The 26,717-nt window shown below is 40.6% G+C and overlaps 1 protein-coding gene across 4 annotated transcripts in view; it reads right to left on the bottom strand.

Annotated features, from left to right (window-relative positions):
- Positions 1–26,717, bottom strand: part of LOC117423474 (myosin-10) — a 65,370-nt gene that overhangs the window by 9,371 nt on the left and 29,282 nt on the right. For 2 of the 4 annotated variants that reach the window (XM_058989773.1, XM_058989772.1), the window contains exons 5-27: positions 24,981–25,083; positions 24,151–24,180; positions 22,294–22,311; positions 20,397–20,489; positions 19,012–19,075; positions 18,297–18,395; positions 17,682–17,825; positions 16,894–16,989; positions 15,463–15,581; positions 15,065–15,217; positions 13,391–13,564; positions 12,076–12,249; positions 11,621–11,735; positions 5,735–5,928; positions 5,056–5,177; positions 4,621–4,690; positions 4,368–4,528; positions 3,824–3,932; positions 3,484–3,615; positions 2,975–3,181; positions 2,677–2,814; positions 2,417–2,540; positions 1,528–1,699 (exon numbers count right to left, since the gene is read on the bottom strand). In XM_058989773.1, the coding sequence (XP_058845756.1) occupies positions 1,528–1,699; positions 2,417–2,540; positions 2,677–2,814; positions 2,975–3,181; positions 3,484–3,615; positions 3,824–3,932; positions 4,368–4,528; positions 4,621–4,690; positions 5,056–5,177; positions 5,735–5,928; positions 11,621–11,735; positions 12,076–12,249; positions 13,391–13,564; positions 15,065–15,217; positions 15,463–15,581; positions 16,894–16,989; positions 17,682–17,825; positions 18,297–18,395; positions 19,012–19,075; positions 20,397–20,489; positions 22,294–22,311; positions 24,151–24,180; positions 24,981–25,083 (2,811 nt within the window). The remainder of the gene's footprint in view (positions 1–1,527; positions 1,700–2,416; positions 2,541–2,676; positions 2,815–2,974; positions 3,182–3,483; positions 3,616–3,823; positions 3,933–4,367; positions 4,529–4,620; positions 4,691–5,055; positions 5,178–5,734; positions 5,929–11,620; positions 11,736–12,075; positions 12,250–13,390; positions 13,565–15,064; positions 15,218–15,462; positions 15,582–16,893; positions 16,990–17,681; positions 17,826–18,296; positions 18,396–19,011; positions 19,076–20,396; positions 20,490–22,293; positions 22,312–24,150; positions 24,181–24,980; positions 25,084–26,717) is intronic. The other 2 variants (XM_058989774.1, XM_058989775.1) reach the window with 2 other exon arrangements.

Here is a 26,717-nt window from a genome sequence, read left to right as displayed (position 1 = left end):
TTCTGCTACAGTTACAGTGAAAGCAGGTGCTGACACACAGGTGTGGGTTAATGCTGTCGATTGGGCCAATTCATCATCCCAACTGAAACAACTGAAGAAGCTGCTGCTCAGATGTGAGCTGCTCCCTGCCTCTGAGCCAGGTACAGGATGTAGAATTGCAACCCCCCCTGGCTCAGTTTTACATGGGAGAGCCGCACTGGAGCCATAAGGAAAGGGAAAGGGTCCAAGAGGAGGCTCAATACTAGATGGAGGGGAATTGTATTACAAACACAGGTAGAATATTTAAACTGAGGTCACAATTAAATCAGTGTCATGACAATTCAAATTCATGCAACAGAAAGAAAGCATGTGGGGACACACACGTAGTAATGTACAACACAAGTTTCAAAAGCACAGCTAAAAGACTATGTTCTGGGTCACCAGTAGGAGGCAGTATAGACCTTGTTATTAATAGGAAGTAAGGAGAGTGTCATTCCCCTTCCATACTGTTTGACTCATGTGACCAATTGCATGTCATTTAAACCAAAAGAAATACAGAATCACTGCTGTAATCTTAATGGGCCACGTAATTATAGCATACAGCCAAACATTTGTGATAAACAATGTTTGTTAGCTAGCTGTGATGAACAAGCATTCCTAAGTAGTTTTGTCTTTAAAAGTCAAGACAATTATTATGAAGCACAGCCAAATGCAAATCATAAATCAGGGGTTGCAAATGTAAATAACTAAAAAAAAACAAAAAAAAAAAAAAAAAAACACACAACATCAATCCGACTTATTCAGAGATGCACTGGTAAGTTTACAAAAATGTGTTTGGGGATTTTATCAAAATAGAACTGCCTAGTGGATTACATCTTATGAGCCATGCTAAACAATCTGAATGCAGTACCTTTGAACTGGTGCAAAGCATAAATCTCTGCTGTTAATTTAAAATGTGTTGAGCAAGACTTTGGAAAGCACTTTGGTCTGTGACTAAACCTCTTGAATTTAAATCTGCCTTTGTCAAGTATTTTAAATCCAGGGGGGCGATCTTAACCAGAGACTCTTGGAACATGACCTGTATAAATATTCTGGAATAATTGTGTAATTACCCTCCCTGGCGTGTGACAGTAACCATGTGTTTAATTAGAATTGGGATGAAGTGCGCTAAAGATCCAGCTTAAACAAAGCCCACGTTCATGATTGCCAATCACATTTCAGATAAACTTGGGCTAAAGAACGTCCCTGTTTAGAAAAGCACTGCACTGTTCAGATTCTATCTGGGCTCCACGAAAGCCATCACTTCAGAATGATATCGTACCCCTAGAAACAACGGTCAATTTGGAGTCTGCGACAGTCCAGCTATAAAAAAAGACAGCCATGCGTATATATGGACTCAGAAGAGAAACCGTTCACAGAAACACAGTGATTTATAACCCCTGCTGGTTTCAATATGTACTGTGTGTCTCTGATCACGTGCAGTGATGGTGAGGTAGTTGTATTATTCCTTGAATACAGGAGCAGTAAGCAGCTAGTCCCCTCTCTGACCTGGCCAGGGCAGCCTGCAGCTCCTCTTCTTTCTTGGCCAGTTGCAGCTTCAGCTCCTCTATCTGCGCCTGCAGCTCTGCAATCTGGTCCTGCAGATCCGTCGTCTCCCCGTCCAGCTTGCGCTTGGCCTTGTCCAGCTCCTGCCTGTTCTTCTCCTCCTTCTTTAGCCGCTCTGTTGCAGAGAGAGAGAGAGAGAGAAAAAGGAAGAAAGAAAGAAAGAAAGAAAGAAGAGAGAGAGAGAGCGAGAAAGAAGAGAGAGAGAGAAGAGAGAGAAAGAAAGAAAGAAAGAAAGAAAGAAGAGATAGAGAGAGAGCGAGAGAGAGAGAGCGAGAAAGAAGAGAGAGAGAGAAAGAAAGAAAGAAAGAAAGAAAGAAAGAAAGAAAGAAAGAAAGGAGAGATAGAGAGAGAGAAAGAAAGAAAAAGAAAGAAAGAAAGAGGAGAGAGAGAGAGAGAGAGAGAGAGAGAGAAAGAAAGAAAGAAAGAAAGAGAGAGAGAGAGAGAAGGAGAGAGTTTGAGCTCCAAACACTTTCCATTTTATCTGGGGCGGGTTAGATTGCTGTAAACTACTGTGGAATATAAGAAAGTAAAAAAAAAAGAAGAAACATTTCTATTGAAAATAAATTTAGAGAGCAAGCAGAGGTTTCATTGACTCGTCTCTATACACTTGATTATATTCTTTAGCTTGGGCTAAATTCAATGTACTTTCCAAATACTAAATGACAAAGTGTTTTGTTTCTTGCTGTAACTGGCACTTTGACTCTGAGAAACAAATATGACTACTGATATATATTTTTTACTTTCATTAAATCCTTTTACGATTTAATGAACGAATACGCACAACCAAGAGCGAACATAAAACACAGTGGAGTGAGCAGGGGTCAATACTCGCCTTCCAAATCTACGATCATCATCTCCTGCTTGTTCTTCAGCTTGGTCAGGTTCTTGGCTTTCTCTTCCTCCTCTGCCAGATGAGAGGTAATCTCAGCCACGCGGTCCTCCTGCAGCTTCTTCTCCTGCGCGGGGGGGGGGGGGAAACGACGCAAGGGACGCGGTTAACCAGAGCAAGAGGCGTTCCATGAGGTGTAGCAACCCCCTTCCCCATCCCCCCCCATCCCCCATTCCCATGTGGTCTGAAACTAGAACCCTCACCTTTATGAACTTGGAATTTTGGTCCTCCAGCAGGAGAATGTCCTCCTCCATCTTCTTGATTTTGGCCTCGGCCGTCACCTTCTCCAGCTGCAGCTTCTGCCTGGCTGCTTCCTCCTCGTCAAGCTGCTCCTCCAGGTCCTAAATCAAATCAAAACCACGTTTAAAAACCACCCATCAACAACTAGAAGCAGGCAGACGGAGGATGGCAGACAAGGACATCCTCTTGAGACCCCAGGTGGCTATAGCATGCATTTTGATTTTGGACAGTGCTGGGGTTGGCAAGTGTAAGCGCAGTTACTTGGATGTGAGTCTGCATCTTCTTCTTCTCGTTCTGCAGACCCTGGTTGCGCTCCTCTTCCTCCTCCACCCGGGACTCCAGGTCGTGCAGGATCTCCTCCAGCTCTTGCTTCTTGGCTGCCAGGCGCGCCCGCATCTCCTCCGCCTCCGCAAACAGCTCCGTCTCTGCCTGCAGCTGCTCCGCCAGGATGTTCTTCTCCTCCAGCAGCTGGGAGACAGCGAGCACAGGGGGTGCGGTTAGCATTTCATACAGCGGGGAGTCCGGGGAATGAGTATGGGCATTTTTTCTCCTCCCAGCTTTTATCTATATCCCTGGGAGGTCTTGGAGTCCTACAAGTTTTATTTAGTTAGATAATGAACCGAATAAGACCTGGATGGAAGGTTAAGTTGGTTCAATTAAGTAATATAGGATATAGGTTGAACTTCGGGTACAGGCTGCAACGCTGCTAAACAATATATAAAAGACCACCTGCAATGACTTTCAGATGGTCCGTTTAGTTGCATGAATACCTGTTGGTGTTTCCTCTCCATCTCCACCATCTCGCCCTCCACCTTGCTTTGCTTCTCCTTCACCTTGATAAGCTCCTCATCCTTGGCCAGCATCTCCTCTTCCTGGCGGGTCACCTGGAGCAGTGGCTTCACCTGTACACCGCCAATCAATCAATAATCAATCAATCAAATTCAACTGATTGATTAATACACAGCTGGTATCCATGCCTGAAAACCCTGATGAAAAAATATCCCCTATATTGTTCTCTATTAATGTATTCATTCAAGAATGCGATGCAACACATCCTCCATAAAACCTACCTTCACACACACATACACAGCACAGTACTGAAGGACGCACCTTGGTGAAGAGTCTCCACCACTGCCAGTGGCGCAGTTTGAGGTAAGCAGCACAGTTCCTCTGCAGCACCTTCAGAGCGCTAAGCTGCTGCTGCTTCTTAGCGAAGGCCCTGGTCAAGAGGAAAGACAAGACACACCATTCAAACTCTCAGCCCTCGCCTTCTCTCCTCCCCCAAATTGAAATGCCCAGTTTTGAATGTCACCTCACTGCTGAAGATCAGCAGCTCAGACACCTCTTTGACCCTCCGAACCTGAATAGCTATTGAACCCTGGAGGTGAAGCCTGTCTGGCTAGACTCCGCAGCGGGGGCCCTGTAATACAGTGAAGATGTTCCTCTCTTACCCACTGGAGGGGTAAGGCCAATGCAGCGCTCTTTGTAGGCCCCCAGTACACCAGCAAGCTCTTTTTTGCAATGCTAACCCATCACTCGACGCAGAGAGCTTTTACCAGGTAAGACACAGAAGCCAAAAAAACAGAGCCTCTTATGAATCTGGCATTTTTCAGGGAGGGCCCCTGCAGTCCTCTTCTGTAGACCTTGCACTCACTTCCTGGCCAGGAATCCCCTGCAGACTGCCTGAAAGTAGATGATGATGTCAGTGATCTTGAGGTCCCGCTCCTCCTCCAAGTGGGCCAGGACTCCGGCCCGGAAGAAGATCTTACTCTGTCCGATCCGGAACAGGTTCAGGTCCAGCTCCAGGGCGCGGATCTACACAAGCAATAACAAGCATGGTTCTGAAAATCCAACTTTTAAAATTACAGGCAGGTCTGTTTCTACAGTAGCAATGAATAATACATTACCATTCGTTCACAGGCCTGCTTGCCATCCATGAAACCTTTAGGAATGGCGTTAGGAGTGAGAATCTCATATCTGTAACGAGAAGGGAATTAAACAGCATCAATGTACTATTAATAGGGGAAATGCCCTACATAGTATTCAAATAAATACTATATACTTTTGCAAAAGAGTAAAGCCAGAATAACTTAAGTTCTACCTCCAAAAAATCAGATACTAAGAGACGAGATCTGAATCTTTTTCAGTTATTATTAATATCTTAGCAGTGGAACAGCCACAAGGTCTATGATGTCCAGTTACATAAAAAACCTTCACAACTGCTACTTCTGGAAATGTCAGACTGTCAAAGAGGCCAGCGATTAGCCTGCACTCCCCTTTTCCACACGGAAGGCTGGAGGTACACTGGGGGGTACCCAATGTGCAGCACCTTTTTATTTTACCTCTGCCTGAACTCCTGAAAGATGATCCTGTTGGGGAATCCTTGGCGACAGATTCGGATTCCTTCCAACACCCCGTTACAGCGCAGCTGGTCGAGTACAAGGTGAGGGTCCAGCTTTCCAGCCTGCAGGGCGAGACAGGAGTACGGTAGTGTTAGTGAGAGTATATATACAAGTGCAACAGCAAGAAATACTGCACTGAAATTCCCCAGACACACAGTCCAGGTTAATATTACCATTATAAAAGTTTACCACTGTAGTAAATGTAGTAGTTTTTCCATGCTTTACCTATGCATTTACCATAGCCTACCATGTTTTTTTTTTTTAATCTTGCCACACATCTACTTTTATATTGGGTTTAAGTGTGTCGTTTTTATCATTCAAGAACAGTCCTGACCATGTTACGAAAGCAGCCTGCGAGACAGCTGCAATATGAACCTCTTAAAACTCAGAACTGTGTCAAGTAACTGAATAAACTCATCAGGAATTTGTTTAGGAGCAAAGCATCAGTCAACTGTTTTTTAAATGATATCATATAATATATATATATATATATATATTATATATATATATATATATATATATATATATATATATATATATATATAATGAATCGGCCCACGAGGCAGTAGCAGGCTCCTCTAGTCTTAGTGCGTAGGAATCCCTTTGAAGTGCGTCTCACCCTCTTCTCGTGGTTAGGAATGATGCACCTGACGAAGTTGGGGTTGGTGTTGCGGAGTGTAGCCATAAGCTTGGTGAGAGACTCCTTGTACAGCTGCCCCACTGTGCGGAACATCCCCTTCTTGGTCTTGTAGGAAGAGCCGAAAGCCGTCTCGTTCATGCCCGCCACCTGGTCCAAACCGACAATGCGGTCCACTGCCGGCGACAAAGGGGAACAAGCACGTGGTTGAGCGAGGGGCTGGGGAAACAGCACGCAGCACAACGAAGGACAAGCACGGAGCAGCATGGACAAGCTTGGGAGGAATGGACAAGGTCAACTATAGATAAAGCTACAGTGCAGCAGACAGCACAGAGTCTTAACTAGAAGCATAAACAGCAAAAATGAATAAAATCAAACTGTAACTACAAATGTCAATCAAATTCGACTACTAAAACAGTGAAGCGCACAGGCACTAGTTTGGTGCAGGGCGGTACCGATGGAACATAAGCCTAATGCTTGTATTTAGTTTGCGTTTATGAAACGCAGTCACTTGATTTTAATGCAACACAACCCTGATTTACCCTGATTCATTTTAGTTTTTTTTTTTTTTTTTTAGTTTAAAATCAAACACAAATTAATAAATTCATATAATGTCCCTTCATAGCATTCAAAAGATTGATCACCAAGTCAGAACTATACAAAACGCTACTACAGTGTCCCACCAATACCACCCTGAAGGCCTCACTGGTAGATAAACAGCCACAATGAAAAGACCCGGGGATTGTCCTCCTGTGACACAACTGGCCTATATACCAACCACAGCCTTCTCTCAGTTTCTACACCGTTTTCAGTTATGTTGTTCCGTATATACTGTAGGAACCCCGTAACTCCCAGCTGTGCCAGTGGGGAGTCACCCACAGAGTGAAGGGGCAGCGAGAGTCATCAGTCACCAGAGGACCAAGGGACCCTGAACCCAGAGCCACGTAACGATTCAAAATGATATTCAAATCGAATAGGTTACGAGGCTAGTGGGAAAATAAACAAACAGTCTAACAATCAGATTGATGCCAGAAACAACTCGGAGATAATGAGAAGATTCCTTTTTTTTTTTTTTTTTTTTACCTACCCCAAGAGTTTAGCTGTGAAACAGTGAAATACTGATACATCCAGCATGTATCTGATACTGCAACTAATTCTAGGTCCCTTTGGCATGAAAAAAAACAGCCAATTACTGGTTAGATTGCTATAAACATTCTGGTGCATTTCAGCTCAGTTTAACCAGTGCATTAACATTAACATTCCATTACTAGAACTTTTTGTATAACATCATGGAATCAGAGGTTTGGAAAGAATTTTGTAACACAATCAGTGCAGTGTTTTCATTCCTCGGTACGGCCAATTTTATGATTTATTTATTTATTTATTTCATTTATTTTTTAAGATAACCCCAACATATTCCCCCTGATCTTACTTAAGAGGCAATGGAAACTCCCTACAAACAGAATTGACAGAAAACACACTGAACAGCTTATTGCCCAAGACAATGGTAATCAATTACAACTGATGTTTTTTTTTTTGTTTTACATTTTTTAATCACATTGTTCAAGCACTTTTAAAAAGGGACATTATAAAGACCTGAGCGTGAAAGCATGGGTGTGGCATTCCCCTTCAGGTCTCTGATGACTTGCTGAGATAAAGCAGCTCATCAATACTGCCTATAACAGCAGGAGCCAACAATTACATGCAGCTGTACACCGATCATTTCAGCAATCTTTATCGTCTCAGCAACTGGATGTGGTTCTTTGTTTTGGTTAGTTATAGACACGAGGAACGGCTATTGGGCTCTGCTAATTATATCTGCAAGTATTTTATTTATTCATTAAGATGTCATCTATTAATTGACCAGCAGGTGGTGTTGGTGCATATACTTAGTTACCTCTGGGTGTAACTGAGAAGAGATTGGTTTGTCAAGTAGTTGATATAATTTCCTAACCTACTGATCACCAAAAGCTGCAGACATATATACGTCCAATCCATAGACCACACTGTCCTTAAAAGACACTAAACTTGTCTCTAATAATTCCATGCAGAAACAGAATATGCAGTGCATTCTTCAACTTTCAGCTAGCTTGGAACACCTCGCCACACCAAGTTTCTCGATCAGTCACTGAATTGTAAGGAAACTAGAAGTAGCCCTGACATTCTTAAATGGAGTTCAGCCAGTTCAGTCTAAATGTATTAGAATTTTGAACGTGTCACTTCATTTTTGGCAGTGTTCTTTTGTAATCCCCTGTAAGGGAATAAAACACCTCTCCTCTGAGCTCCCGTGTGTATATATAAAAAAAAAATAATCATCTTTTCAGCCAGGCAGCAGTTTTCTGGATATTAAACCTGACAGATTCTAAAAAGCAAAAAAGTAATCTCTAAAATGTAACATCGAATGCGTTTTCCTGCCCAAGAAAATAAGTGTTCAAATCTGTTTGGAATTAAGATCAGTATGCATTGGGCACTAAAATGTAAAAAAATACAAAAAATAAAAGGAAGGTGTCATGTCTGTGAAACTCTGTTAAAGGAATAAACATTTAAATGTACGTGTTGTGTTGCAGTTTGTATGTAACAAAATATAAAAAACACTAATTTAAACTTAGTAAGGTTTCTTTGAGTATTCCTAAATGTAGTAGTACAGTGGAACATCGCATATCCGCACATAACCGCCTCACTAAATAAATAAATAAATATTAAAAAGTAGGCTACGAGAGTAATGGCATTGCCAGCAGCATCTACTGCGATGGAAACAGAAAGAAAGCGTTATAGCAATCAGCCTTTTGGTGCGTTCCCCTTTAAGAGAGATGGGCTGTGTGCGTGTGTCAGTCAGCTGCGTGTAGCAGTGACGTTTCAATACACCAGTCGAGAAAGCTTTTTTTTGTACAATGCGTTTATATGATGGAGCGCACACTTGCAGATGTTGGCAGCATGTTGTTGTAGCTTTTAAATGCATTTGAAATTTGAATTAAACAAAGCAAGCTTCATAAACGCAATGCTTACTGGCCATTTGTTTAAAATAGCCGAAGCAATATTCAAACCGAGCTGCTTATCCGCTGTTTTTTTTTTTAAAAAAAGCTTTGTGTGGAGATGGCTTATAGCAAACCACATAGCAACACTGTGTTTTAACTAACTAATCTTTTACGTTTGCTTACTTTTAAAGCAAAAAATGTCCCCATGTTTAAAACAGTTTGCGTATTGTTTTTGTTCACCAACCTATTTATGGATGTGTAAATGCTTTTTCTATAGATGTTCACAAATCTGACTTTTTCACATATCCGCCTATAACCCAGTCCTCGGATATGCGACGTTGTACTGTACTTCTGACTGACTGTGTAAGGAATGGGCTACATTGTATTCTATCCTTCACTGTTGCAAGGCTGTTTATTATGAAGATACAGTGTTTCCTCTCAGCTGGATGTGGCTTGGTTTTCAATTCTTCTGCAATTACTCTGTAACTTTAGCTGGGTTTGTCAAATGGAGAGGGTTCATGTGTTTCTGATTCCGAAAAAAGGACAAAGTATTCCGAAAGTCTTTTTTTCAATCCCCCCCCCACCCATTTCATAAATTTCTTCATCAATATGCCATGCACACACTCATACTAATTTGGGAAAGGAAAAAGCATGTCCCTAGCTATCCATTTGCATTAGCAATCCAACATTGAACTTGGAAACAATTTACCACTTATAGATAACAGGTCACAATTATGTATCCAACTGGGCTATTGCTGCGAAGGGAATCAAACAAAGACTCTAAAGTACGTAAAAAGCAGTATCGTCTGTCAAGCCAACCACAGTTCAAGCCAACAAGCCTTTATTTTGTTTACAAGTTGTCATGGGTCTGCTGAATAACACAGACACTTCCATCGTCAATCACATTTTGTTCATATAGTCGCTTTGATCACTAGTAACTTTGTTTTGCCTGTGTGACTTGATTGTTTTTGTAGCAGAGATACGACATCTTTAAAAACATGCTAAACACTATCTGCTGGTCTACTGCATAGCATTTCATGGATACAAAACTAAAAACCAATAAATAGAACTCATGACTGAATAGCATTGCTGAAAGGTTACATTAGCTCTTCAGATCCTACTCTGCCAGTGGGCACCAGAACTGTAATACATTCCAAGAATGCCTGTATGGTCTTCTATGGGGTTTTTTTGTGACTTTAAAAGTAAGAAGCACTGCAATTTTTTTTTTTTTTTTAATGGACACTGGTGAGCATTCTAGGGTGTCCACAGGCCTTGTAGGACCTAAAGGATGAACAGAAAGGTGTTTTTTTAATCTTTCCCCCCCCCCTTAGTAAAAATGCATTACGTTCATGCAAGCCTAGAAGCGATGAGTGCTTCTGAAAGTACACAATGCTGTCATAAGCAGAGACCTTCACCTGGTGGATCGTGAAGACTAGAAATATTGTCATAGAAAGACTCTCTTTGAATAGTCTGAATATCTAGAGTACAGAGAAACAGAGAAAGACAGGGAGAGAGAGGTAGAGACAAAAACAGAAGGAGCAGAGCAAACACACAGAAAACACTGTGGTTAGCACTGTACACGACTACAGTAAATCACAAATCACCCCGACATATCAGAAGGTGGTTATTTGCATCAGCAGGAAATTTCATGCACAGAGAATACATTATTACATTGCTGCAGCTTTCTATTCTGGATACAATTCAAAGACACTGACTACAAGGTAGAGCGCTTCACAGGGCCCTGGCCTACTTGTAAGCCATTTAGTTTCTCTTTCTTATGACTGGCTTACCAAGGTTAAAAGTGTACTTGCTACCTCTTTACAAAAAATTATCTTTTACTAAATGTAATAAGACTTTCAGCCATAATCACAAAACCGTCAATCAGGACTGTAAGCTGAACCTTGTAAGAAATTGTCAAGTGTCAGTATGCTGAAGAAGGCACTAGCCACAGCATTTCTTTACTTGACTTACCTTACAGGGATGGAAATAAGGCTCCCATTGCATAGCAGTTTGATCCATTCCTGATTTTACTACGGGTTTAATAAGGCACACCAGAGCTTGTTACCTATACACTGGAGCCAAACAAGCACCTATTAAAACCTGGATTGGACGAAACTGATATGCAATAGGAGCCTCATTTCCATCTCTGACATATTATAATTTTCACTCCTCTACCAATAACTGTGTACTCTAGATGAATTTGGCCCTTTTTGATCAGTATTGCATGATCAGTATCTGATCAGCACACTGTAGGGGTGCAGGTTTAAAAGCTTCTTCACTCCTTGAGGCAGGGTTAAAATGTGTGAAGAGATTTTGAAAGGCTTGAAATATTCATCCAGATACAGAACTACTTGCCATACTCAACAGGGAGCTAATAAAACAGCAGGGTGTATAGTTGGGTACACCTTTAAGAACTCTGCTGGCAGGAGACAAGAGCAGATGTCCATATCTGGCAAGTTTATCGCACATGTGCTCACACGGTATTTAGAACACAGATTGAACATGAAGATACCAGCTTAGACCAACAAGTCTTTCTTTCAAGGGAAATATTCCATATTCCATTAAAATCATTTGATGTGATATTCGCGAGTTTCAACACAATCATAAAATTGTTCACAAGGAGGAGTCAAGGATGGTTTGGGTTTTACACAGGGTAAGAAGGACTGCAGGCAAGATGAAAACTCCACTTCTATAGCCTTCTATACCTTCGGAACAACCTGGGATCTGTTCTGGACCTTTGCCTTACCGGTTAGATTAAACAGAGCCTTGTAAAATACAAGATGTAGTTCTGGCTATCCCAATACTTTTTTTTAAAAAAACTTATCCCTTTTGCTGCTTATGCTTGTAATTTGGGCTAACAGAACAGCACGGAAGACCCTAATCATGAGCTTACCATCCTTCCACAGTTCTGCAACAAACTTGTCCGAGGACTGGTGTAGGAGTGTGGCTACATTGTCGTTAAGAGGATCCATGTTCTTCAACAGCCATTCATCGGCTTTGTAATCCACCTGGTTTGGAGGAACAAAGTTTATTAAAACTACACAATTAACAAACAAATTATAAATTCTGACAGTCACCTGAAACTAAAATCGATTGGCATCACTGTTTCTGAGATGTTTTGTTAGAACTACGGTCTTTGCGTCTCTGTGCCACACTGTTTTAAAACTAGTGGTCACATTTGTAGCTGTCGTACTAGTACCTACACATGAAACAGATGGATTTCTTAAAATATCTGCCGCCAGCTGATTTCTTTCGAGATCTGGAAACAGCTCTGGCCACCTTGATTGAAGATTTCTTTTCAAGTTGCTCCAGTTTCAATGAGCAGTAGTGGAAGCACATGATGCTTACCCTGCCAGCGTAGTGCATGATGCAGAAGTCCGCCTTGTCTTTCAGCTGTCTAGGTTTCTGGAATTTGGAGTGAGTGCCCTGCTCCTGGACCAGTTTCTCTACAAAGGTTTTATCGGTGGCTTTGGGGAACCAGCACTCCTCATCCAGCAGAGCCAGCACGCCAGGAGGGTGTGCCTGCAAAAACAAGAACCAGATGCTTGAGGAGGCTCTGCTTGCAGGACAGATCAACACATCACAATGAAATACTGCTCGAATGGAGGATTGTTTTTTTATTTTATTGTTCATTTGTTTTGTTAACTTGTTTCCTTGACATTCTGAAGTGTGAAATCAGAACCAAACTTATGTTGTCTATATGGTTAAAGAAGATCACAGGTCAGTGAAATCAAATAGAAAGCTTTATCGCACTTCAAGCAATTTCGTATTCTTGACCAACATTCTTGAATTTGTATTACCTCTCTCAGCATCCTGGACCCCTGTCTGTAAAGCTTCTGTCATTTCTACACTTTCACGGCTGGTTTCACAGACCCCGATCTGCACTAATCTTAGGCTACTCAATGTTAATCTAGGTAAAGTACCTTGACTGGAGCCCACATGAACACCACTGCTCAACACAAAGTAGCAGAGAAGGGACTAAGCCGACAGCAAGCTGCCCCTTCAATGATACTGCTTGATCCTGGCTCCAACTTTATAGTCATTTTAGAGAATAAAAGTGAACCTTTTTAAGAGAACACTCTAGTACTAAAGGAAACACACTGAAACTATGTACCTAGTTATCCTAATGAAGTTACTCCGTGCTAGAAAGAGTTCAATATAGTTTTGCCTTTCTGCTCATACTGTAGGTTTCTGAAATCTGTGCATCCAAGTGGTCCCTAATAGGGAATTAACATCCACGCAGACCAATAACACATCCGATATATAATTCAAGGTTGTTGCAATCCCACTACATCCAAGGAGGTGCATGCTTTAAAGTTTATTAGCACGAACATAACACTCACAAGTCTACTGGGGAAATAACTGCACGAGGATCTGCCAAGTTAAGCTAGTTTGTTTTTCCATTCTGATCAATATAAAAAAAGGGTTTTGTTAGAATCGACGGCAGGGGAGCCTGCAGCTACAGCAGAGCTGCTTCCACCAGGAGGAGAAAAAACAAACAAAAAACATTCCTTCACCTGAGCTGCTGAACCCAGAAATGTCATACAACAGATTTATCTGTACTGCTGCAGGTCCAGTCCGAGGTTGATGAAGTTCAGCGCTCTCTCTAACACACACACACACACACTTGCGCTCAGACAGACAGACACACTCCCTCACTCACCGGTCTCTCAATCAGGTCGATGCAGGGCTGCAGGTCCAGCCCGAAGTCGATGAAGTTCCACTCGATGCCCTCTCGCTGGTACTCCTCCTGCTCCAGGACGAACATGGTGTGGTTGAAGAGCTGCTGCAGCTTCTCGTTGGTGTAGTTGATGCAGAGCTGCTCGAAGGAGTTGAGCTGTGGGGGGAGGACAGGACAGAGATATGAGACCTGAGTCCCCGGGGGGCATGCAAACAAATGCAAGCCCATCACAGAAAATGAAAGAACAGTATATCCTTTGGTTTGAGCGACCGGGATAAAATCATCTCAATATTCACAAAGGGAAGCAGGAACGTGAACCAAGATAGAACCGATAAATACATTTTTATTTTATTTTTATTTTTTTACACCAAGCTGGGCTTTATGACTTATAAAACTCAGTTTAGAGCACTAGATATGAGAATAATTAAATGCATGCATGATTTTAACTATTTCTAAACTGTTTTCCCACTGATGACTGAAATGATTGAACTGTTGCTGAAACTCAGCATTTTTTTATTTTTTTTTATTTCATAGCTCACGTAATTGAATAAACACCACAGCTTCATGACTTCATGCCATGTTTGAAACAAAAACAATACGTACTGTACCGGAATCTTTGAACAAAAATAGGAAACAGACGTTGTTCTTAAGATATCAAACATTTGCAATGTGAGAAATAAATACAATATTTGAAAATGGTTTTGTTCTCAAGAAAGGGCTGAAATACTTTGCTTGCATTCTTCTGTCTGATGCTTGAAACCACGCAGGTTTCTTTACTTAACACTGCACAACTGCAGATCTGAACCAGTGTAGTAAAAGAATGGTAAATAACATATTACACTATGGTAAATATTAAGCCATAACCTTCATGGTAACAAGAACCAGAAAAGAAATACATAAACAAAAATCACTTAAATAATTCTTGAGTGTAAAAACAAAAAAATCCCAAATCCAGCTCCCAGCCAGACTTTATATTAAGAAACTACAACATATGCAAATCCCACCACAAATCACATTAAATGAACTTACATACTGTGCGCATTGAGCTTGTCCTTTAAACGCTGGCACATGACTGCATTCATTAAAGAGTTACAATAGCATACAGGAGACTCTAGCATTGCTCTCCAGAGTCTCTGCACAGTTGGCAGGCTGATTTCATGCTAGTGATTTTGATTGCACAAATGCCCTCCTATCTGCCAGAACTTTACCAACCACAGTGGACTGTGATTGTGTGGCAGGGGGGGTGTATAGCCAGGCACAGTGCTGACCACAGACCAGCAACGACTGCAGTTACAAGTTTATAAAAACTTTTAAACTAACAACTCCATTCATTAATTCACTAAACTTTTTTTTTTTTTTTTTTAAACATATTTTAGTTTGAAATATTTATGCAAAGGAGCCAACTTGGTTAACCAATTCAAAATATTTTCCATTTATCCTGAGAGGACCTTAGAGTTGCTGTTGTCCTTTAATCACACTAGCATCAGGTTAACTCTTTCTATTCTGGATACACCTCTAGAATAATTTTTTATTGTTCTTGTCATAATGTTGTTTTTTCCCCATGAATCTTTTTCCACAATTCATTAAAAGGCATTCAGAATAGAGTCCTAGCTGGCTACAACATCCACTGACAGTGTTTAAAGAAATGTCACAGACCTCGAAGATCTCAAAGCCGGCGATATCCAGGATGCCAATGAAGGAGGCTCCCTGCCGCTTGGTCCTGTCCAGGGCCTTGTTGATGCGGTGAACCAGCCAGCGGAACAGACGCTCGTAGGTGGCCTTCGCCAGAGCCTCCACTGCGAAGTCAGCCTGGAAAACAAGAGGGCTCGTAAACCTGGAACTGGGGCAAGACCAGAGGAACCACGGGGCACATTTTCAGAAGTTTTTTTCAACAGGTGTTACCTTTTAATTTGCGTGCCTGGGATAAAAGCAGGGTGTTTGTGTTCTAAAAGAATGCATGATTACAGCCTGATGAATGCCATGTTAACCCTTCAAGAGGCACAGCACAGGCACTACAATAAAGAACACTGCACGTATACACTGAGCGATCCTACCTGCTCTTTCGTCTGTGCTTTCTGTACGTAGTCTCGTCCGACTTTGATACGTGGGGACAGAATAGCTCGGGTGAACTCCATGACATTCAATCCCAGCAGGTGACACAGCTTCTGGGCAGCTAAGAAAAGACACAGCGGTAATACAAAAACAAAACTAAGGTGATTTGCTTTTTTTGCGGCAGACTTAACAGCCTCCGAAAACGGCATGCTACTAAAGAGAACTGTGCAGATTCAGGCACAGCCCGTATGCTAGTGTTTAAAAAACTACTAAGTGACTTTGCTATTAAAATACCCTTGCTTTACACAACAAAAACGTACCCGTACAGATTGTGAAATGCATTTTTATTTTTGTGCTAATTTCCAGTTTAGGAGCAGTAATTCAATAACTTCCCCCTTATCACCAAGTATCATTGAGCTTTGAAGATTTCTAAGAGCCTAGCCATGAGTATGACAGGTCTTTTTAAAATTTAAAACTATTTACTGACCTGCGCAGAATCACAGGTGGCTGGACATTTTTATGGAAAAAATTCTTTAAAATAGGTAAATCATGTGCTAACAGCGACGCACTGGCAGGTTCTTCATAAACAGGAGAGGAACACATCATGCTTTTTTTCTGTATCAAAATAAATATTTTCTGGAATTTGTCACTGCATGTGCTCTGGAAATTTTTTGAAGATGAACACAAACACACAGTCCGCAGCCTACCCCCTGTTTCAAGGAGCAGATTCAGATATCTCGTTGTTAAAAGATCTGCTTTGAGGTTTTGCATTCAAACACTAGGATTATAGAAACATGAAGTAACAACCACGGTTGCTTATTTTTTTTAATGCCGTTTAATGTGACAGTGTGTTTTAGACTGGTTTATATAGTTATTCAAATCATACAGAGTTTACTACATTCGAATAAGAATATGGATCCAGAATGTTGCCAACACACCTTTCTACTCCAAACACAAACTAAGGCAGCATTAAACTGAAAATGTACAGCTACTAATATTATTATTATTTATTTCTTAGCAGACACCCTTATCCAGGGCGACTTACAATTGTTACAAGATATCACATTAGTTTTACATACAATTACATTATTTTTTACATACAATTACCCATTTATACAGCTGGGTTTTTACTGGAGCAATCTAGGTAAAGTACCTTGCTCAAGGGTACAGCAGCAGTGTCCCCAACCTGGGATTGAACCCACGTCCCTCCGGTAAGAGCCCTAACCACTACTCCACACTGCTGCCCATATAATTTCAATAAATATGTCTGAATAGTTCTGTTGCTCTAATAAAGTGATCCCCTTTTAAAAGGTGGCTGTTTCCCCAGAAATGATGCACTTTCTAATCTGATGACTCCGTCTGGTTCACGGTAAAGTGTGGGATCAAAGGGAGCTAATCTACTGTACGTGTGTGGATAATGATACATACAGTACCTGTGTTCTCAGGCATGGAGGCCTGGTCTGTGTTCCTTTCCTTCTTGAAGACAATGTTACCGAACTGCAGTACAGAAGACACCACCTTCAGCATAGCTGCGTAGAAACAAAATTGCACAATCTCCATGAATATGCAGAGACACGGACGTCCGAACCAGTTCCTGCCACAACCATCATTCAGGCATTTAAATACTATTGGCAGAAATACATCTTTTTTGTTCTGCCCAATTGCCTGTTTCTGGAATGCAGAATAAAGCACTAACTGTTGTATGATTGATTGTATCTGCAATGCATTAGACTGAAATGCACCACAGCTTTCCAGGCGTGTTTTTAATGCAAGACAGCTCCAGCCCAGACTACCCTCAGGAGGCAACTCGGCTCCTCCAACTGGGATCTTACCTGAAGCTCAGAAAACCTTGCATGCTGCAAACATAGTGTATTGACTTTTGTTTTGATTATTCTATTTTTTTTAATTCTCCATGCTTATTATCTGGCCTGTTGAATAAGGTTGAATAAGGGAGGGCTGTATTCATAAAAAAACGTGTTGCAGCCACTTTTTATTTTTTATTTATTTTGCATTGTCCTGTATTGGGGTCAGATTCACAAAGCATTTACTGCAGTGAAAAGACTGAGGAAAAACGTTACAGAAGCAACAAGAACGTATATGTACAGTTGGGGACTCTTCATTAAACACTGAGCTAGTTCTCTTAACATAAAAACAAACTGCAAATGTTTGACTCGAGCGAATGGTCCTTGACGGGCCCCCTGGCCCGGGTGCCGAGCCTCACCCAGGATCTCGTCGTGGTTGAAGCTCATGATGTTCATGGCATCCATGGTCTCCTGGAAGTTGTCTTTGTCCTGCTGTCCCGGGATGGGGATGTTTCCGTTGGACAGGAAGCGGTAATTGTTAAACCCTTCCAGCAGCAGGTCAGCTGGGTGGAGAACACAAAGGAGACAGACTGGTAAAGACAAGAGCCTATCCTGCTGAGACCACTAAACTAGGCTTCATCCTACAAACAAGGTCATCACATTCGGCTTGTTGGACCCCTTTCATTCAAATGTTAATATTGCAGCTGGTTCTTCTTAAATGTATATTTAATTCTAATGATATTTTTGCAATGCTCTTAATCGTGGTTGGGAATTCAGCTTGGGAATTCTTACAGGATGTTCGCAGCTTCTTTGTTTCAAGGTTTGTCAGTGGCACAGAGAATACTAATGATCTCTGTGACACTGTAAAACTGTAAGGAGCTCCAGTCAATTCGACAAGTACTTGGCTTCTTGTCAAACGTCTTTATATGAACAAATGTGTTCGATTGCCTTGTGTTACTTTAAATGAGACTGCGTCATTTTTCTGAACGCTGAAGCAGCACCCCCTGCTGTTCAGAGGTTGCAGTTGCACTCACATTTCAGGTGTTCACCGGCCCCAGCGAGCAGCTGGTAGAAGATGTGGAAGGTTCTCTCATCTTTGGCCTGGCGAATGGCGCGGGACTTCTCCAGCAGGTCTGAGTGCTTGAGTCAAGGACTGAACTGATTAACTAAGAGGCTGCTCTGGCTAGGGTTCAGCACACATGGTGGTCATTTGGACAGTATTTTATGAAATCATCAAGGTAAATGCTCGTAAGTATAAAAAGATATACAAATACAGCTTTTTGTAGATGCTGCCTATTTAAAAAACGAAATTTAGTTTATTGTCGTCATCTTTTTGGTTAACGATGCCCTTGAATAAATCTTCTGGAACTTACCCAGCTGGATACAAGTTTAAGTGGACAGCACTTTTAAACTTGCATGACTAAAGTGCACGTTAATGAAGTTACTTATAAAAATCCCTCGCCTGCTGCACCATCACATTTTCAGTACCGAAAGAAACCACTTGAAAGAGTTTAACAACCAAAAAAATGCCAATGCAATTTGGCAGTCTGGGCTACTCACTGAATTGAGGTTCATTAAAAATGATTTATGTAAATGCGTTACAGTATACAAATCATCTCTAACCAGACAGAAAGAAACAATTATTATAGCTTTAAAATGTGGTTAGAGTCTGATGATCAGCGAGCTACTTAAAACAAGAACACCCTAAGCCAAACCAGCCCTGTGCTACAAATCACTAGGACAGGATACAGGTCTCAATGTTGGCCCCGACTATGTAACCAGTGACGTCGAAGTTAATTCTGATGAACTTGCCCTGCAAAGAAAAGGAAAACAAGCAAAACTGTACAATTACAAATATATAGATATTTTTTCTCCCTCTTAGAACAAACCCCTTTTATGCATCTTGTAGTAATGTACTTTTCTTGGTCTGAACACTGGGGAAAAAACACATTTATGGACCTATTAAGGGGGGGAGGGGGCATCTTCAAATTGTACTAATAAAGCTCTGCATGTTTCAAAACACCCATGTTTGGTAAATGAAGGAAAGGACTGTTCAAATGCAAAAGTAAAAAAAAAAAAAAAAAAAAGCATGCCATTTCTTGTACCCCAAAACATGAACAGAATTATTAAAATGAGTAGCTGTAATTTAGGCTGAACAAACACAGCGCTTTACAGAACAAAGAATCCTCAATCAAGTTCCACTATGTAAGGATTGATCAGTTAAAGAATAAACTTGCGCTTGGAGCATTTAATATAGATCACTAGAAAGCAGCAAGCCGCCCTCCTCCACAAAGCACTCTGGAATTTAATGGTTCCATAACATTCCACTTCATAATAAAACTAGTTCCAGATGGGTCATATTTAATAGGTTCACATAATTATGTTTGTTACCATAGCAGCTAGTGTGGGTGCTCCAACCAATGCACCACAGTGTTGAGCGCACCTGAGCAGATCTAGTGAATGGCACTGGCGCTTGCTTAAAGATTTAAAACAAACAGCCTGGTGACAGACCATTTTTATGGCTGTTTAGGTTTCAGTCTAGTTTAGGCACTTAGTGCTTCAGGTATTGGGCAATCTCTCAGTACAAAAATGTATTTCTGTTTTATTCTTTCTCTCCACAGATCTGGGAGGAGCCAGTGTCCAAAGCCATCATTTTCGTTATTTTTATGGAATTTGGATACAATGCTGTCCAATGCCCAAATTGGGTAACAGACAATATCCACTGTCAGCACTGGATGGATAAATCAGGGATGGAAATAAGACTCCCATTGCATAGCAGTTAGATCCATTCCTGGTTTTACTACAAGTTTAATAAGGCACACCTGAGCTTGTTACCTATACACTGTGGCTAATCAAGCTCGTAGTAAAACCTGAAATGGGTGAAACTGCTATGCAATAGGAGTCTTATTTCCATCCCTGTAAATGCCTGTTGCTGTCTCTGAACAATTTTCTCCATCCAAAGACAGCAACATGACTGACAGCCGTTCGGAGTCATGCTGGTTCAGGGGCATAATATATACACTGCTATCACAGGGCGTCCTAACACTTGTACTTCTATTTATAACAGGTACTTGTTGCATGGTAGTGTATATGCTAAGTGACCATGCTGTGATACAAACACAAAATGCACTTACGAAACGTGAAGAGTTGTCATTCTTTACAGTCTTGCCGTTCCCGAAGGACTCCAGAATGGGGTTGGCTTGCAGCAGCTGACGTTCTAATTCGCCCTAAATTATAGTTGAAGTTCATTAGTGCAAAGCATGCATCTCAAAGGGTTGCCTCCACCAGTATTCTAACACAACACAGACAACAGACCGTTACAATGACCAGTAAGTCCACAGACCTTACCTCTTTAACCAGATTCAGATTCACCTTCAACACACATCATTCAAGAACAGTTTGTGGAGCCCATAGTTGAAATGTGAAGGAAGCATGTCTTTTTTTTGGTTTGCCATAGCTTAGCAGTTGACAATTGTTGGAAGTGCATGCACTGAGGTTAGTGTTAGAAACTACAGAAGGAACAGCGAAGCATGCATCCTAAGCTGCTCTATCTTTTAACCATTCTCCCAATTAAGATTAAACGAGAATACACACAGGATTTGCAAACTTATTTTAAAACCATCCCCCCTCCCCCCAAACCATGTATATATCCTATGAGCCTGTACATGCTCAACAAGTTGTTTCTACTAGAAAATGAATCCTGGTTTAATCACAGGGTTGGGAGAATTGGAAGCATAGAATCTGCTTTTACCAGATATATATAAAACATTCAGTATGATTTCCAGAAATTGCTTTCAGGAAATGTCAGAAGTTGGCCAAGCTCGACAGCTGCATCCCTTCGAATGGATCTGTCCCTGGTGTTTGCATGAAGCATGCTCTAGGATTTCAGAGTCTGCGTGCCGGCTGCCATAAGTGCTGCACCAAGACATCTAGATCTTGAACCAAACCGGGTGTGGTAATGCAGTGACACCACATTGACAATAATACTTTAGGTTTCTGTATAGTCTCTAACCGATTTCTTCAAAATGCAGTCAGCCTGCGTTCCTGATTACAGAAGAAAGCGGGTACCTGCTGTAGTTAAATTGACTGTGCCTTGCCAGTGTCAGGTATAATCAGAGTGGACCTGCTCATTCCAGAGACAGCACACACTTAGCAGCAAGGAGACTGGTTCAAATCAGCCATCTTTCCATGCTCCAGCCGTTTTGGCATAACTACTGTGCTAACATCGCACCTAAAAATAGCTGGCATCTGTAATCTTGCAGGCATCTTATTAACATTTTTATTTGGCAGCAACATCACGCCCTGCATTTTTTCTGAACAAGCTCATGGCAAACTAAATTAGGTGCAGAAATGCTCTTTGTGCATGTTAGCAAGAATCTAACATATCCTGGTGCAGTACTATACACGCGACTGCTAAGGATGTTGACGCAAACAGATCAAGGTTTACCTACAGTAGTGCTGGGAAGCACATTGTGTTGTGCATGTTCAAATATTCTTTTAACATTTAAACAAATATTTGAATATTCTTTCTTATTGAAATTATCTGAAAAACAAAAGTAAAATTTGTATACTGCAGTAAAAAAAAATCTCTCTTCTAATCTTTATATGGGGGCATATGGAAGACGCTAACGCATGATGACCTCATATTATGATGTCATTGTTTCCCCATATAAAGCAATCTAAAAAAAATGAAAAAATGTTCAATGAAAAATTTATTTATTATATGCCCAAAACCTTTTAAGCTATTTTCAATATTTCATGCATGAAAGGGTTAACCAAGCTGTAGATCTCACTGATGTTTCTATTGTCTTTGGAAAAAGCAGGCTCGTGTTAAAGGGAAGGGTGAAACCATGCAGAGAATCTGAGCCGGTCAAGTCGTTAGGACATGAACAAGAGAAGCTGCCATGCTGTTTTAATTGAGATGTGCAGAGACAGACACACAGACACACACAAAGGCAATGGCATCCTTTTCAGCTACTGACTAAAGCTCACAACACTAAGGACACAAGGGAGGGACTACATGCTACTCACATACAACAGGGATCCACTCTGTAGTCAAACAAATGTTATGAAAAAAAAAAGTGTTAATAGTCATGGTTACTAAATAAAACACTACTACACATTTTCAAGATTAGAAAAAAAAAAAAATCTACAAATGCAAAATAAAAAACAAAACTATGTTAAGCTCTGGCCAGTGTGCGGTTTAACATTTATATTTATGCACAAGCTGGGTAATTTTGCTTTAAGTAGCCACCAGTTTCAACCTCGTACTGTACACTAACTCAACTGCAGCCAGACCGCTATTAAAATACAATTATCAGCAGGCATGTCTGTACAGAATAAACCTGCATTTGTGTCTTATTTCTAGTAGGTTTTGCACTTTCCTCAACTGAAAAAAAAAAAGTATTTTACTATCTCTCAATGAAACAGCAGACTCCTGTAAAATGTTTAAAAAAAAAAAAACACAACTCCACCTGCACTTGAAACAATCTCAGACTGGACCCAGGAGCACTGTGTGACATTTAGAAATGTCACTTTCTTTATTCCTTGTGTTGCCTTGTTTTTTTGTATTCTTCAGCAAACTGCACCGGCATAAGATGTTTGCAATACAGAAAATAACATGAACTTCAACATCTACTTCAAGAGGCGTTGGTAATGCAACTCGGGGAAACCCTGCTAATCCGATAAAAAGGGCAGGTTGAGTAGTTAGTCTGTGTGGGTGTTATAAGGAAATGGGTTGCTCAGTGATTTGACATTATTTCGTCTTGAGTGGGGTTGAACTGGGTCACAAGGAGTTCAATTGTCTTTCCTTCAAGGTCAGACAGTGACTCTGAACTCTGAACGTCAAATCGAACACAAAGGACTGACCTCACTGAAACCCTAGATTGTACTACCCTCCCTTAAAATTGGTGGCCCTTTAATGTCAAAATGACCCATATTACTACTGCAAGCTACACAGTTTCATGGTTTGCTTGAATGCATGTTCTTTAAAAGTTAAACGCTTAGCAGGCATCTTATACCTAGAAGGCAGACACAGGAAATTAAAGTCCTGGCCTTAACATAATTTGTGAGCCAAGGCTTCAATGAACAACAGGAAAGGGACTAATTGAACAGTTGACGAGAAAGCAAAACTATATATCTATCTTTAAGATAAGGATGGATCTGTTTAAAGCAACCTACAATCCTGCTTATTAATTGCCAAGCCATAACATTTGTCTTTAAATATGTTTTGGATCAGGAGTAAAAGGGTGTTCGAGTGAACAAGCTCCACAAAAGACAGTCTTGTCAATATAAAACGTTATTAACATGATCACAAAACACAGGTTAAAGCTCTGAGAATACGGACCACCGTTTTAATAAATGGAGCGTTGGATGAAGAGTAGTTTATGAACAAAGTTCAGATGTAAGGGGTCTAAAAGGGTTACTGTAGTTACATATTTAGCTGCAATATTCAGTGTATTAGATTGTGATAAATACTTGGCTCATGGCATATTTAAAAGTTGAGTGGCTCTACTAGCTAGCTCCCTGGCTGCTTTGTTACTTTTCCCCTTCCACGATCACTTTCTATGCAAAATAACATGACAAAAAAAAAAAAAAAAAAAAAACACACAACAACATTAACCAACACAAATCAAATACGCTTGCTGAGTTTAACAAAGAGAATATTTAAAAGCAGTTTTAAAAACAAAAGGATAACGATAAAAAAAACTTGAAATAACTGAACTACTTGCAGCTAAGTTTATTTGAAAAATCATTCCCTTCAACGATTACAGGAGAGGAAAATGGCAATTTAAACCACCTCTTAGAACTAACAAAACCAAAGAGACAAGAGTTAGAAAAAACAAATACACAACATCAACTTTAAAACAAAAAAGCAGTAAGACTTGCCTGTAGTTTCACTGGCTTAGGAGTTTCGGGCTGTTTGTTGCAAATAAACAAATGCAAGTGTTAGATGTTTGTGTTCCTGCACACTGCAAGCCATTCAGCCTTCAGCTCCACCTGTGTGCATCACGCTTTCAAAACAAACATCTCACTTCATGGAATTGGAACAGTATGCCAAGGTAGGTGAAATTAAACTGCACAGAGTTGCTTACAATAAAGTAAACTTCGCAAATGTCTAGCATAAAAAACTGTTTTCTGCATGATCTATTATTTGATTATGTTACTATATCTGCTGTGCATGTTTAAAATATGCTACATTATGCATGATGATTTCAAGGTCCATTTGGATTCATTGAAGCCAATACAAATCTAATGTCTATTTACTGCAACATGGTTATGCAGCTTATTTCCAACTTCGTGGGGAATCCAATTCCATGAAACACTGCAACTCACTCATTTTATATTGTGGTTACACTGCGCACATTTTTATCATCATATATCATTTCATTGCATTTTCATTTCTGTAGTACATAGCAGATGTTTCGGTCAGACAAACACCATGAAATGACGCACACAAAGGATGTTTTATCATCGTCTAAAACTGCTTCCTGCCCTTCAAACAGCAGGACTTTGAATTGCAAGGAGTCACAGTGTTCTTGTGGTCGCTTCAAGCCATTAGCAGTTACTTACGGTCCACTTAACTTGTTAAGCCAATTCATTCGTTTAAGTGAAGACCGCTTATTAGAAAGCAATTACAGTTTCTACACATTAGTAAAAAAAATGATTATTTGTGAAGGGTAATCCAGAGAAGGCATGAAAACCCTTGGGACACTCACAGGAATGCTGTGGTCTTTTCTTCCTTTGTGGGAGGAGGCAACATGAGCCAGGTACTGAATGACTTTTTTGGTGTTCTCTGTCTTTCCAGCACCAGATTCCCCTCTGCATGGCGAAAAAGAAAATGATACACCATGACTTAATCCTCCTGCAGTGCAATCGTTATCCCTGTAGAGCAACGCTGTTTAACCCTTCCAGTCCTGGATTATTTTTTGTCGAGCTGAAGAAGAGTATACATGAGAACAGGACAATATTTTTTTACATTTATTTCTACGCTAACTCAGACTGGGTCCTAGGAGTCCTGTGAGGTTCCAACGTGATTCCCAGCGGCATGTGTTAACATACAGTGCTAAAATAAGACGGGACCCTGAGGTCCCGACTGAAGTAGAGAAGGGTGCAATGCAGAGTCACATGAATATATCATTTTACAGTGTATATATTCTTGCATCAGCAGGGTCTGATGCTAGGTTTTGTAAACAAGCAAATGGATTAAACACTGCATTAAAAAACTTGACTACAGGACTTAAAAAGGTGCAGTGGTACAAATGTCCTCAATCACCTGCTAGGTATAATACAATCAGTCTTCTGAAGATGATGCCTTAAAATCTGAAACTAATACCCAACAATGAGCTGGATGAAATAATAAACCGATATTTATCAATCTAAACTAGGGGTGGCCAAAGTTGGCCCTTCCAGTCCTGGTCTGTGTTCCAACCCTGTTCTAAATGGTTTAGTTGGTCAACTAAACCCCCACAGTGGTTAATTACCTAATTGTATCTGTTAAACCTTGAGTGGAATGGCACTCCAGGAGGACCGTGACTGGACTATATTACCAGCGCTGCTCTATACCCCTGTTTAAATCCTTTTCCTAACATTGCAGCACTGTAAATGTTCCTACTGTTCCTCTGCTCTGTGTTCAGGTGCACCTCCAGCACCAGGACCTCCCTGCTCCTGAAGCAGGTGCCCTGCTGAATCTGGGAGGTTATGATGTACGTGTTCGGTAATGCACTAGCAATACCCAGGCTTTACAGACGCAATCCATTACAGTCGTCTTAATACCAAGCACTGTCAAACATGGCTTAAAAATCCAAATGCCAGGTTGAGTTTTCTTTTCCACTATTTTTAATTCTGTCTACGAAGCTGGGGAAAAGCCAAAGACAGCAAACAAAAATATGTGGTGCATGCAGTTCCTTTTTTTATTATTATTATTTTTATATAAACCGGCGGCCAGCCCTTTACTTTTTAAGCCAATCTCAACCAAAACTCCTTTTAAGGAGCGCACAATTATTATTTTTTCTTCCTGAGGACACATCTAAATTAATAAAATAAAAACATAAATAAATGAATACCATAAACACTTAAAAAGCATCACCCTCTCTCTGCGGTTTGTGAGAAACAAATAAATAAATAAATAAATAAATTTAACATCTTCTAGTCTCCCCACTCAAAAAAAAATAATGAGTTTGAGTAATTTGAGTTTTCTAAATATTTCCTGGAAACATTTTGGATTGAACTCCATTTAAATAATATAATTTGGATGTGAACTAGGTTGGTTTGCTCTTAATTTTATCCTAGTTCTACACTCTGTACAACTCTTTCGTTCTCGCTTCCCGACATCAGTCTGCAGTGTGAATCTTAGAACCCAACTGCAACATTTACTCAGCGAGCGAGTTCTCAAAGGGAAGACACTGTCAGTCTATATGGACCTCAGTAACAGTGCATGGTTAGGTATCCGAGGG

The sequence above is a fragment of the Acipenser ruthenus genome, chromosome 17 (assembly GCF_902713425.1).
Source record: "Acipenser ruthenus chromosome 17, fAciRut3.2 maternal haplotype, whole genome shotgun sequence".
In the NCBI taxonomy this organism is placed as follows: Eukaryota; Metazoa; Chordata; class Actinopteri; order Acipenseriformes; family Acipenseridae; genus Acipenser; species Acipenser ruthenus.
This window is presented reverse-complemented; position numbering and strand designations above follow the sequence as displayed.